At 42.8% G+C, this 11,807-nt stretch overlaps 1 protein-coding gene across 1 annotated transcript; it reads left to right on the forward strand.

The window, feature by feature from the left end:
* The first annotated feature begins 29 nt into the window (after positions 1 to 29).
* On the forward strand, positions 30 to 8,129 carry CA7 (carbonic anhydrase VII). Its single transcript, XM_010160630.1, has 7 exons — positions 30 to 96; positions 2,091 to 2,288; positions 4,772 to 4,890; positions 5,689 to 5,784; positions 6,029 to 6,091; positions 7,545 to 7,700; positions 7,980 to 8,129. The coding sequence occupies exons 1-7, from the start codon at positions 57 to 59 to the stop codon at positions 8,100 to 8,102; spliced, it is 795 nt and encodes a 264-aa protein (XP_010158932.1). The 5' UTR covers positions 30 to 56; the 3' UTR covers positions 8,103 to 8,129.
* The last annotated feature ends 3,678 nt before the right edge of the window (positions 8,130 to 11,807 follow it).

Raw genomic sequence — 11,807 nt, forward strand, 5'->3', positions numbered from 1 at the left:
GGTGAGCGGCACGGCCCGGGCAGCAGCTGGGAGCAGCGCGGGCGGAGCCCCCTGTGATGACTGGCCACCGCGGTTGGGGATATGGGCAGGATGACGGTAGGTCCCGGCGTTTCCGTGCTCCGTCTCTCTCTCCCCCCGCTCGTTGCTTTCTAGAGCTGTTGCCCCAGAGCCGCCTGCATTCCGATGTCTGCAAGCTCCAAGTGCGTGCAGCAGGTAATTAATTACTTTGTTGCTAATAAACAGCACCCAGAAAGCGGCACCAAAGGATGCAGGAACTCACGCCTGCTGCCTTGTGGTGTTGCAACGAGCGTTCCGAAACCGAGGGAAGTAGTACTGAGGGTTTTTTTTCAGGCTGCAGATACACGGATGAGCCCCTTTCCAAAAAGCTGTCACGAAAAGGATTAACTGTGTCTGTCTCCACAAAAGCAGTTCTTTTAAGTGAGGACTTGTTAGAGCCGTAACATCTGATCTGTGCAGCTGTGGAAATGTGCTCTCTAGGCTTCCATAGAAGTGAACAGAATAAGGTATATGCTGTGTAATTTATGTCAGTAAATTGTACCGATCAGTGTCAGATCTCTTAGAGAACAACTTAGCTGTCTGATGTGACAGTTTTTAATTTAGTCATTCTCCCTTGCTTCCCACCTCCAAGAATGTGTGTCACAGCATGAGAGGATGTGTGAAGCTACTGAAAGATTCCTACAATAGTGCTTTACAGCACCTGTATCCTTTACAGAGAAGGATGGATGAGTGACTAGTGTTGTCCAACAAGACTATCATTTGCACAACCTTCAGGAGACTCTTCTGGCAGCAATTACTGACAGCAATTAGCTGCTGAGTGTCCAGTAAGAGTCTTTGCATTACCTTCAGGAGCTGGTCTCCCTCTCAACAGCAATTATTTTAGCTTCGTTTTTTAAAAGCGAGTCTGAATGCCAAGTGAAGCTGGTTAGTGCTAGTAGGTAGTGTGATGTGTTTGGGCACGTAGGTAGTAGGAATAAAGCCATGCATATTCTTACAAAGCTCGTGAGACAAATTATATTGCCTAAGCTTGTGTAACAGCATTTAAATCCTAAATCTGCTTTATAGTCAGGCTATTTATATTTTAGATCTTAGATACTAGATTTAGATATTATTTCATAAGCTTAGCTTTTCAGAAAATGCCAAAGACAAGTAAGAGTATAATAGATACCTTCTTTTGTTACATAAACTCAAGGAGAGTAAATACCTGTGCTTAATTAAATCAAGTTTTCTTCTTGTGAAAGTATGTGAGAATGGTACAATTAAAAGTGGGATTCTTAGGAATCATGAAATTAAACTGTTACTGTTGATAGAAGAATTCTATTGCTTCTTGCACTGCCATACCAAAGCAGAAAAAGAATTGGTAAGAATAAGTAATTCTCTGATACAGATAAGGGTTTGTTATCTCAGTCTAAGAATGCTTCAGCTCTGGCAGCGGAGAGCTGTGTTATTAAGTTGGTCTGTCTTCCCACTGTACTGGGGTCAGTGAGTCCAAAAATGTTACTTATCACACTGTACCCTTCATTCAGGGTAGAGAGACACCATAGTGGGTATGAGTGAAGAGCTGCCTCGAAGATTTACTGCAGTCATAAAATAGTTTTAAAAATAACTGCACAGTCAGTAGCTAAGAGATTGAGTCATCTGTGTCTAATTTGAATCACTGGGGCTTTTGCGCTATCCTTCCCAGGGAGAATTAAATGCTGATGCTTTGGAGGAGTGTATGTGTGCACGCGAGCGGGTTTACACCTGCACCCACCCGGAAGGCCTTCAGATACCTCAGCAGTGTAACTACGAGCTCCACGGAAAACAAGTGGCACCAGTGACTGACGGTGCAGCAGCCTGCCGATGTGCTGTGACTTCCTCAGTGTTTCGTACAAGCCCTTTGAATCCCCCATCTTGTCACAGCCTCTTTGTGCTGCTGAAAACACACCAGCTTAGGAGTTAAGTGAACGTCTTGGATACCAAATTTTCAAGTCACTTTCTCAGCAGGCTTCACCTCAAGCCTCATGAAAACCTGTGACAATTATTTTGTGTATAGTAGGAAGAAAATAATGGTGCTTCCTTTCCTTTTAAAGGACCTTCTGAGTGGCACAAGTCTTACCCTATTGCCCAAGGGAGCCGCCAGTCGCCTATTGATATAGTTTCTGCAAGAGCAGTTTATGACCCTAATCTGAAGCCGCTTGTTATCTCCTACGAATCATGTACGTCTCTCAACATCTCCAACAATGGCCATTCAGTCGTGGTTGAGTTTGAAGACACTGATGACAAGACAGGTGAGACTAACGCACAGCCAACTCATTCCCATTCTGTCACTTAAACAACTAAGTGCAGCCTGTATTGTGTGTTTTATGAGGTGTAATTTCGGATCAGAGCAAAGCGGATGACCAGAGCCCTGTATCTTTTGTCTTCCTGAGCTTCCCGCTCCTTGTCTGCACTTGAGTGTCTCTAGCTATGCAGTACTCGCAGCAGAGTGGTTTTGCATCAGGAAAAGCTCCTGCTTCAGGAAGATCAGAGTCTGTTTGCAGTGCTTCCCTTCTAAATGGGGATGGTCAGTTTGCCGGATAGGGAATCCGTGCATCCCTCCAGCACTCCTAGCCACATCCAGCACAGTGGTACGCACACTCCTCGCTGCCCTATTTCCACGATCACCCAAATCAAAGGTGCTAACACCTATGCCAGCTCTGCCTGGCTCGCTGCCCACTTTCCATCCATAGGGACAGGGAGGAGAAGAGGATTAGCAGAAATCAGGTCGTGTGGCGTAGCTGTAATCGTAGTCCACCACACCAGGTTGTACCTGGAGCAGGCGCTGTTACCTTGCATTGTTTTCTTTCCTCCCTGACTCACAGCAGCCCTGTTTCTTCAGAAATTAAAGTCTTCAGCTAATTCTGAACTGGTAGCAGCTTGATGTGTGTTGGACTATCTGCAGTTGTATATTATTCTTGTCTCTTAGCAGAGAATGTGGATGCTGTAAGTGATTGCTTACTTCTGTTAATTCTGTTTCCATGGCAGACCTTGCTTTTACACCTGGAGGGTACTTCATCTTCAAATGGAGATGAAGTGGCTGATAAATGGAAAGGGTGAATTAAAAAAAACCCAAAACACTGAACAATTCTTACAATTCTGAACAAGTTACCAGCTGATATCATCTTCCATTTTGGTGTGTTTATTGATTCTAGCTAAATAGGAGATCCTGGATACTCAAAGCAAGCTACATTTTCTGTGCAGTGACTTGTCTGTGCTGGTAACCCTTTGAAATAAGGGCTGGGGGTTAAAATTCCAGTCATTTTTACTTTATAATTTCTCTTCTGGAATGAATCTAAGGAAATCTGACCAGTCAGTTGGGCATCTTTACTGAAGTTGAAGAGAGGACTGGATGTGCATTTTCCAAAACCTTATTGTAGGGATCCGTGAAGCATGTTGCCCTACAAAGAGGATTTGTAAAATGTATCTGGAAGCATTATCTTAGCTTGCCAACTACTTTCGTGCCATTCCAAGTTGAACTGTAGCTATGTGACAGTGAACTTCATCCAGCTTTAGAAGTTTAACAACATCATCTATTACTCTGCATTTCGAGATACAGACTGGGAGCACATGCAGGAATGAGGACCTCTGCCCTCTCGACCCTAAGCACATGCCTTGTTTTAATAATGCTTTCAAGGAAGACTGCTAGGAGTGGAAAACATGGTTTAAAGTGTTTTCAGTTGTGTTGAAGTAGATCTAGTGACTCTTAGCTTTGCATAAATGGCACAGCAGAACTTTGTAAGCCATCATAGCTAGATTTCTTAAAAATAAGGTTTGAGACAGGTGATGTATTCCACTGCTAAGTTCAGAAAAACATACTAGAAGGTGCTTCTGTCTTAATACTAAAACCTTTGCTTTGGCAAGGCCACTTCCTGCATAAAGGCCAGCTGGAACAATGCACATGCAGTAGCACTGTGCATTGTCCCCAGGTTTAAGTATTTGAAGTAAAATGTTGTGGACTGCACTGAGGATCAGCGCTTTATGGACACTAAGGGTAACTTATTTCTGTTAATAGATGTTGATCAGGCTTTTGTCTGTTGGGCAGAACTTGATTTAGTGCCACACAGCATTAAAAGAGGATTAGTGATGCTCTTGGTGAAGTATCTTCTACAGGCAGCATCTTAAACATTCATCTGTTCTTAAGTGTTACTTCCAAATGATGTATGAAGTTTCTCTGTAGCATTTCCTCACCTGTATAAGGTGATCTGAGATACTGAATGGTGTCATGTAAAGTACAAGCTATTATATTACCTCTCTTATGGGACCAGGTGTGTAAAGGAAATGGGATGTAGATAACCTCCACAGGAAAGGAAGACAGTAAAGAAATACGTACCTGGAGCATCAGGTAGACAGTTTGGGTATCTACTCTCTTTTACACAAAATCTTAAGTAGCACTATCAAATACTTTATGTAAATTAATTTCAAACTGTGATTTATTTCTTAATGTTCTACTTAGGTTTGTGTTTAACAATAAAGGCAAAGCGACCACATCTTACATTAAACGTACCCTTTCAAAAAAGCTACAAGCAGCCACTCAATGATTTTTAATTTAACTTCTTGCCTGAATTCAGGTACTTTCTGTTACGGAATCCAGCCCTGCTAGATGGTTGGATGATGCATGTCTTTGATATTGGCAGATGGGAGATGCTGCTGGCTTTTTTCCGCTGTTGTGCCAGCAGCGGTTAGTTTTTACTAACAGGAAGCTAGAAAGCTTTTCTCTTTCTGTTCTGCCTAGCTATCAGCGGCGGTCCCTTTGAGAATCCTTTCCGGCTAAAGCAGTTTCACTTTCACTGGGGGACAAAGCACAGCCAGGGATCGGAGCACACAGTTGATGGCAAGCCTTTTCCATGTGAGGTAATGGGGAGTTTCTACAGGTCAGTTATTCATGCCAAAGCTGTTGTCAAATGACTTTGCAGTGGGGACTGCATGGCCCTTGGGACTGATTGCTTACTCACCACGGTTAGGTCAGCGCAGACTTGAATGAGAATTGTTCCATACACTGAAGTTACCTGATCACCCTGGTTTTTAGAATGAAAACTTACCCCCCTGTGCAGCCCTTCCTCCAAGATTCTCAGTCATCTTCTGTTAGTCAACAGACCACAGCCAGACCCCCAGTTCAGCTGCCTGCTGCACACTGATGGCATCCTTCTGCCTATGCAGAGGGAAGGATAACATGACAAACAGGATGCTCCACTACCTGGCTTCAGCCGATTGTCAGGACCTGTGCAATGCTGGTGCTGTCCACAGCTTGGAAAAGGCGTCACCTGGGGGCCTCTTGAGAGCTGGGTGACGCTAGGACAAGGCACAGGCCTTTCCCAGCACAGTATCCCAAATACTGCAGTAGCATAGCGCCCTGGAGTCTACCAGTGAGTACTGGCGCATAGTGCTTTGTGGGCTGAAGGCCCATAGAGGGCACTTAGGTCACAGGTTAATGCTTGTTTTGTTTCAAATTAAGGCATTTTGTAATGCTTTACATAGAAACGTTCTGTAGTGGCTGACTGTGGTCTGAATGGTTGGCCTTGCTCATCATTTCAGAGATGCCTTTGGAGCAGAACCAACGTTCTCTTAGGAATGACCGTTGGAGTCTGTGAATATAACCTACGTTCACAGACTCCAACACTAATTTTTTTTTATTCTCCTTTTTCTTTAAAGCTCCACTTAGTTCACTGGAATGCTAGAAAATATGCAACATTTGGAGAAGCAGCAGCAGCTCCAGATGGCTTGGCAGTAGTTGGTGTTTTCTTGGAGGTAAGAATCACAAAAATAGCATGTTTACATGATAAAAAACATCACGCTGTCAAGTGTTTGAGAACCAAGCCGCGTATTTAAGAAATGCTTGAGGAAAACAGATGACTTACTGGAAGCAGTAACTCATTGCCAATTGCTGTTAAACTTACTTTAGCAGAATGCTGAGAGTCAGATGAGGAAACAATACCTATTCAAAGTGTAATTATGGTAGTTCTTACTAAACCTGTCTATTCCATGATTTTAGATTGGGAAAGAACATGCCAATATGAACAGACTCACTGACGCTTTGTACATGGTAAAGTTTAAAGTAAGTTTTAAGCTCTTTAAACTTGATGGTTTCTGGGATATCCTTTAAAAATCAAGCTCATGTACGTGTTTGAGACAAAAACGGGAAATGGCACACCAGAAGTCCTCACATCATTAGAACATCACTATAGTTGTATGCTCTTCCCCTTCCGGTTCAGCTTAATCTCAGCCTAATCTCAGGTGCCTCCTGAGGCTGTGCTGACTCCCCTGGGCAGAGGCTCTACCATTCCCAGAGTATCTGAAATCAAAGACTCCAAGACCCGTCAGGTTTAGCCCTTACTCTCAGGAAAATAACCCTTTTCCACTGAGCCCAGCCTTGAACAAGTCAGAGCTGGCTGTCGGTCCCCTGCTGCAAAGCTTGGTCAGGGGACAGTCTTCATGAAGTCCTGAGCCGCTCTAATTGTAGCGAGGTACCTGAAGGTGGGCTTTAACCAGGTGCGTGTGAGAGCTTTGAAGTTTAACATCTGCTGCACTTCATCAAGTGCAGCCTGATTGGACCACTAGGAATGTTACCCTTTCTGGGTTTACATGAGGTTAATGTATTCTATAACATGCATAATTTCTGATATGCAAAATATATCTAATGCTTGAGTAGGCCTATTTTCTTGCTCCTCTGTATGAGCTTGTGAAAGACAGGAAAATAAGGCAGTTATGCAGCAATACATAGGCTGTAGATAAACATCAAAATATTATCCACTGTAAGTGATTTCTTCCACTTGCAGGAAAGACAGTTATCCCTCAGTTGTAGTGATAGAAGGTCTGCAGGCTTGCCACTGCATAAGCTGCTCATTCTGTCTCGGGAGCGATTTTACAGACCATCGGACGGTGCTTTCTGAGTGACCAAGTACCTTTCAGATACTCCTGGAAACGGAAAAACCTTGCCCTAGACTGTGGTAGTTAAGGTAATCAATACTTTAAACAGCACCATCTACTACTACTGGTCTCTTGGTTAATCCATCTTCCTCTAATTTTAGACACAAACACTGGGATGATTTTTTTTTTAAAGCCAATATTTGTCCTAGCAGACAGTGACTGTTTGGGGCCAGGTCTTCCAGTTTCAAATTTTCTGCTGAAATAGATGGGGAACATAGAAACCAGCAAGCTGTGAAACAAGGAATTCTGCCATGATGTTGTCTATAGCTCGCACTGAACACCATACAGAATGCACTTCCTGCATCATTTTTACACCTTTTATGACAATAGCTGAATTTTGGTAGAGAAATTCTTTGGGAAAGAATGCCAAATCTGGAAGCCAGCAGCAGGCATCACGCCTGCCATGCTACTCTAAAACCAGTATTAAAAAGTAGGGGAAAGGGTAAAGTCTTTGGCTGCCTTATAACAACTGCTAGTTATGGTTTTAGTTTAATATTAGTTTAGCATTTTTATCTTTCAAGAAGACTTCTTTAACCTGCACTTAAAAAGATAAATTTCAAGTATCAATTTTGTTTTCCCAGGGAACAAAAGCTCAATTTAGAAGCTTCAACCCCAAATGTCTCCTGCCTTTGAGTCTAGATTATTGGACATACCTTGGTTCTTTGACAACACCCCCCCTTAATGAGAGTGTGACATGGATAGTGCTGAAGGAACCCATCAGAATTTCTGAGAAACAGGTAAACTTTCCATACTCTCCCAGGTCTTTTAGGATTCAGCACAGGCAGTGCCTGTTTTGATTTACAGTGAGGCTAAGCTGAAAGATCAATAGCCTGTGAATAATCAGCCTGTTCAATAATCAGGGCTTCTGTTTATTCTGTTAATACTCTGGGATCTTTGTTTGAACCCGTTCTATTAACAGATTGCAATGTAATGAATACTGTCCTTCAGTCTTCTTATTAAAAAACATTAATATTGATTGCCCTCTCAAGCAGTAAACTTTTCACCCGAATTTTCAGCTGGAAAAATTTCGCATGCTCCTCTTCACTGGTGAGGAAGACCAGAGGATCCAAATGGTGAATAATTTCCGCCCCCCTCAGCCTCTTAAGGGGAGAGTAGTTCGAGCTTCCTTCAAGGCCTGAAGAAAACTGCTAATGGCCCCGAGATGTCCATGAGCTTCCACATCTGAGATGCTGTAAAGAGAAACTTTGGTCTTCAGATCGCTCATGGAACACACACGAGAGCCACTTCCATGAACACTCCACTCGGAGGGTGACAGTCTTCTGATTTTATTTAAATTGCTCATTCTTTTGAGAAATGGGTTCTTTTTAACTAGCCCTTTTTAATATGAGGGATAGTTGAGTCAATGAGTGTTCTTCAAAACCTGAAACTGTAAAGATTAAGATGAAAGTAAAATGGGAAATTACATAGTGATCTACTAGTACTGAGAGACAGAACTTCTACTTCTCATGTCAAGTGAGGCAACAGTAGTCAAGAATTATGGACAAACTGCACTTAAGTTTTCTTTACTGATCTCTTGTTAGCATTTGCTGTGCTCTTTGACTTAAGGATTGCTTTCACTGTACTCTTGCTGTCTGCTGACACAGCGCACGTGAGTAGCGCTAGGAAAAAGTTCTTTTCTTACCTCGTGTAGGCACTCGTATGAAAACTACACATATACTTTCAAGTTACTGGTTTAAGATGCTGTTTTATAGCTAACTTAAAAGAATGACGTAAATGCCGTGTTTAGAAGCAGGCCATTCTTTTGCACGGTGCTGTTCAGACACCTGTTCTTTCAGCCCGTGCAGCGTACGTCACTGCTGCCCATGTCACTGTTCTTGAACATCTGTAGCAATTCAGGTATGTGGTTTGTGGTTCTCAGATCTTCAGATTCTACCTCAGTGAAGTGCTTTGCTCTGCAATATGACCGTGTTCACTGTCTGCCCTAGAGGAAGGAGATACCTAGCTTGCTTTAGGGACCTGACGTGGGCAGACCCTGACTGCACTGAACGTGCCCTGCTGCATCGTCCCCTCGCCATGGCTGTCTCAGGGATACTCCCTGCAGGTATGAGGTTTCATCAGCCCCGAGCCCTTTCACTTCTTTGAAAGAAAGCGGCTTTGGAAAAGCCATGTGTTAGCATCCCTGCTTCTGCAGCTTAGGGACAAAACGCAGACTTGTGTGTCAGTACTAAACACAGAGATGTTTCCTGTAACTACCCACAGTCTATTCCAGTTGTTTAGTTCTGGCTTCATCTGCAGAGTTTGGATAGAAATTGCTGACGTTTGTCAGTTTTCATCAGCTTAGATGGAGAAAACATCCAAGACCTACAATGGTACAGGAAAGTTGGGTGGGGGGAGGAGTGGGAAGAGTGGAACAGCTATTATGGGCTGGTTCCCCTTTCAGAAAGGGAGAAGGACATTAGGTGTGAAGCACAGTACGAGGAATGGAAGCCTAGATTTCTAGACCTAACTCTTCTACTGTTTTTCTTGTTCACTGAGCTCCAACTTCCCATTCCTCAGTTTCCTCTTGTATAAAATGAGGGTAAGGCTGACCTACCTCACAGGGATGTGGTGAGGGCTAATTCAGCATTGGTGTAGATGTGACATTCTTATACAGCAGATGCTAAAGGAAACAATCATTACAAAATGCAGTGTTTTTAGCTATTATGAATGCAACTTTGCTATTAATGCAAACCGATATTGCAGAAAATCTGTTGAATGTATCTTAATTTCTTTAACAGGTGAAATAAATGAGACTTTAAAATCAAGGGAGCATCTCTTTGTCCTCTGTCTTGAACAGCCCTATCTCTCCCTACTTATGGCACTCTTCTTTTCTTGGGCTTGCATTAACAGAAAAGCTGTTGGCTATCATCAGCTGCATCTATTTCAGATCAAGGAATGGTTTATTTAGTTTCAATTTCATAGAACTTTGATTATGCTGTAAGAGAATACTGTAAATACAGATGCAAGTTATCCCTCCTAAGGCTTTTTTTACAAAGTTCTGCAAAACCTACCTGTGTTTGAAAGCAATTTTCAGTTTATACCACAATTCTTCCCATCTTTTGGGACTAACATGTTCTCTTTTAGTTTAATCATTTCACTCAAACTGACATATGTTGTGTATTTTGAATGACTTCTTGCTCAGTCAGAGTTAAATTATTTTGTCATGAAACTTATGTCCCTGTTAAAATCAGAACCTGCATGAGGAGACTCACTTTAAAATGTAAAGTCTTTCAATAGAACCTTAGGTATTCAATAGCTTAACTTTTACTAAGGGTAAATTAAAATACTTCCCTGATTTAAAATTTAGCTGATAGACATCTAGCTTAATCAAGCTACCAAAGTACTGCTGCATTAGTATTGGTACACACCTTTACAGAGAAGGTCACTGGCCAATATTGTCAGTGTTTTCTCTCATATATTTACTAAGAGTAAATTAAAATACTTCCCTGATTAAAATTTAGCTGATATTACTTAGACATCTAGCTTAATCAAGCTACCAAAGTACTGCTGCATTAGTATTGGTACACACCTTTACAGAGAAGGTCACTGGCCAATATTGTCAGTGTTTTCTCTCATATAAGTGTTTTTGCTCAGTTTCTCACAAAAGGTGAAGAAGGCTTGTATACCAAAACTGTCCAGCTTTTCCCCAGCTACAACTATGCAGTCCAATCTTATTTACCCACAGAATGAACTCATCCTATGACCTTGGACACAAGTACTTAAGCTTCTTTAAGGGTGGTTTACTCCTGAACAACTGGAGGATAATGTTTAGCTCACAAGGTCATTGTAAAAGCTTAGCTATTGTAAAGAGTTTTAAATGCTGAATCCCTCAAGGTGTTCCTTTTCAGGGAGAAACTGAACTACACCTTTCTTCAGAAATAAAATATATCTTATTTACATTTTTTTTTTTCAGTTGTTGGATTAAGGATCATGGTCTATTCTTACCATGGTGAAGCACAATACCTAAAGGAAGGGTTTCATGTTCTTGGTTGTCTCTTGAAATCTGGTCATCCAATTAAGGAAAAGCACAAACACTTAATTTTTCTATGGCTTTAAAGCCACAAGCTACATTCTACAATTTAATGCATTTTGCTTAAGATGATAAAAGCAAACTGCAAGAAGCAATATCCAATGTTAGGTGAGCATGCTGGGTTTGGTTTGCTAGCCGGAGTTAGACCATGACAGCGAGACAGTAAGTGTTACAGTATACTCGGTAAATAATGCGGTGGAGGTATAGCATTCCTTCAGAGTAAGCTTGGCTGCACTGTCTTTTCCCTGGAGGTAGAAATACAGTCCACCAGGAATAGGTCACAAAAGCAGTGATGATAACACTGGTGATTTTAAGCCTTTTAGCAGGGAACAATCCAAGTTAATTTTTGAAGGGGTAGCATGAATCACAGGATGGTTTGGGTTGGAAGGGGCCTTAAAGATCATCCAGTTCCACCCCCCCTGCCATGGGCAGGGACACCTTCCACGAGATCAGGTTGCTCCAAGCCTCATCCAGCCTGGCCTTGGACACTTCCAGGGATGGGGCATCCACAGCTTCTCTGGGCAACCTGTCCCAGTGCCTCCCCACCCTCTGCGGGAAGAACTTCTTCCTGATAGCCAATCTAAACCTCCCCACTTTCAATTTAAACCCGTTCCCCCTTGTCCTGTCACTACAGGCCCTTGTAAAAAGTCCCCCCAGCTGCCTTGTACCCCTTCATGAAGCACTCCGCGACGACTCTGGCGCGTACCCAAGCCCTAGTCCCTACAGCCCGGGGCCCATCAGCGCTCCGGGTGCAGAGCCCCGCTGGCAGCTGACTCCGCCCCCCGCCGGGGCGCCCCCTGGTGGCGGGCTGTGT

The sequence above is a fragment of the Eurypyga helias genome, unplaced genomic scaffold (assembly GCF_000690775.1).
Source record: "Eurypyga helias isolate BGI_N326 unplaced genomic scaffold, ASM69077v1 scaffold6601, whole genome shotgun sequence".
NCBI classification, from domain to species: Eukaryota; Metazoa; Chordata; class Aves; order Eurypygiformes; family Eurypygidae; genus Eurypyga; species Eurypyga helias.

Excerpts from the sequence above, each read along its gene's own strand:
- CA7 (XM_010160630.1), top strand. The coding sequence starts at position 57 with ATGACTGGCCACCGCGGTTGGGGATATGGGCAGGATGACG. Across the intron at positions 97-2,090 it reads GGGATATGGGCAGGATGACG|GACCTTCTGAGTGGCACAAG; the intron begins GTAGGTCCCGGC and ends TTCCTTTTAAAG. Across the intron at positions 2,289-4,771 it reads AGACACTGATGACAAGACAG|CTATCAGCGGCGGTCCCTTT; the intron begins GTGAGACTAACG and ends TGTTCTGCCTAG.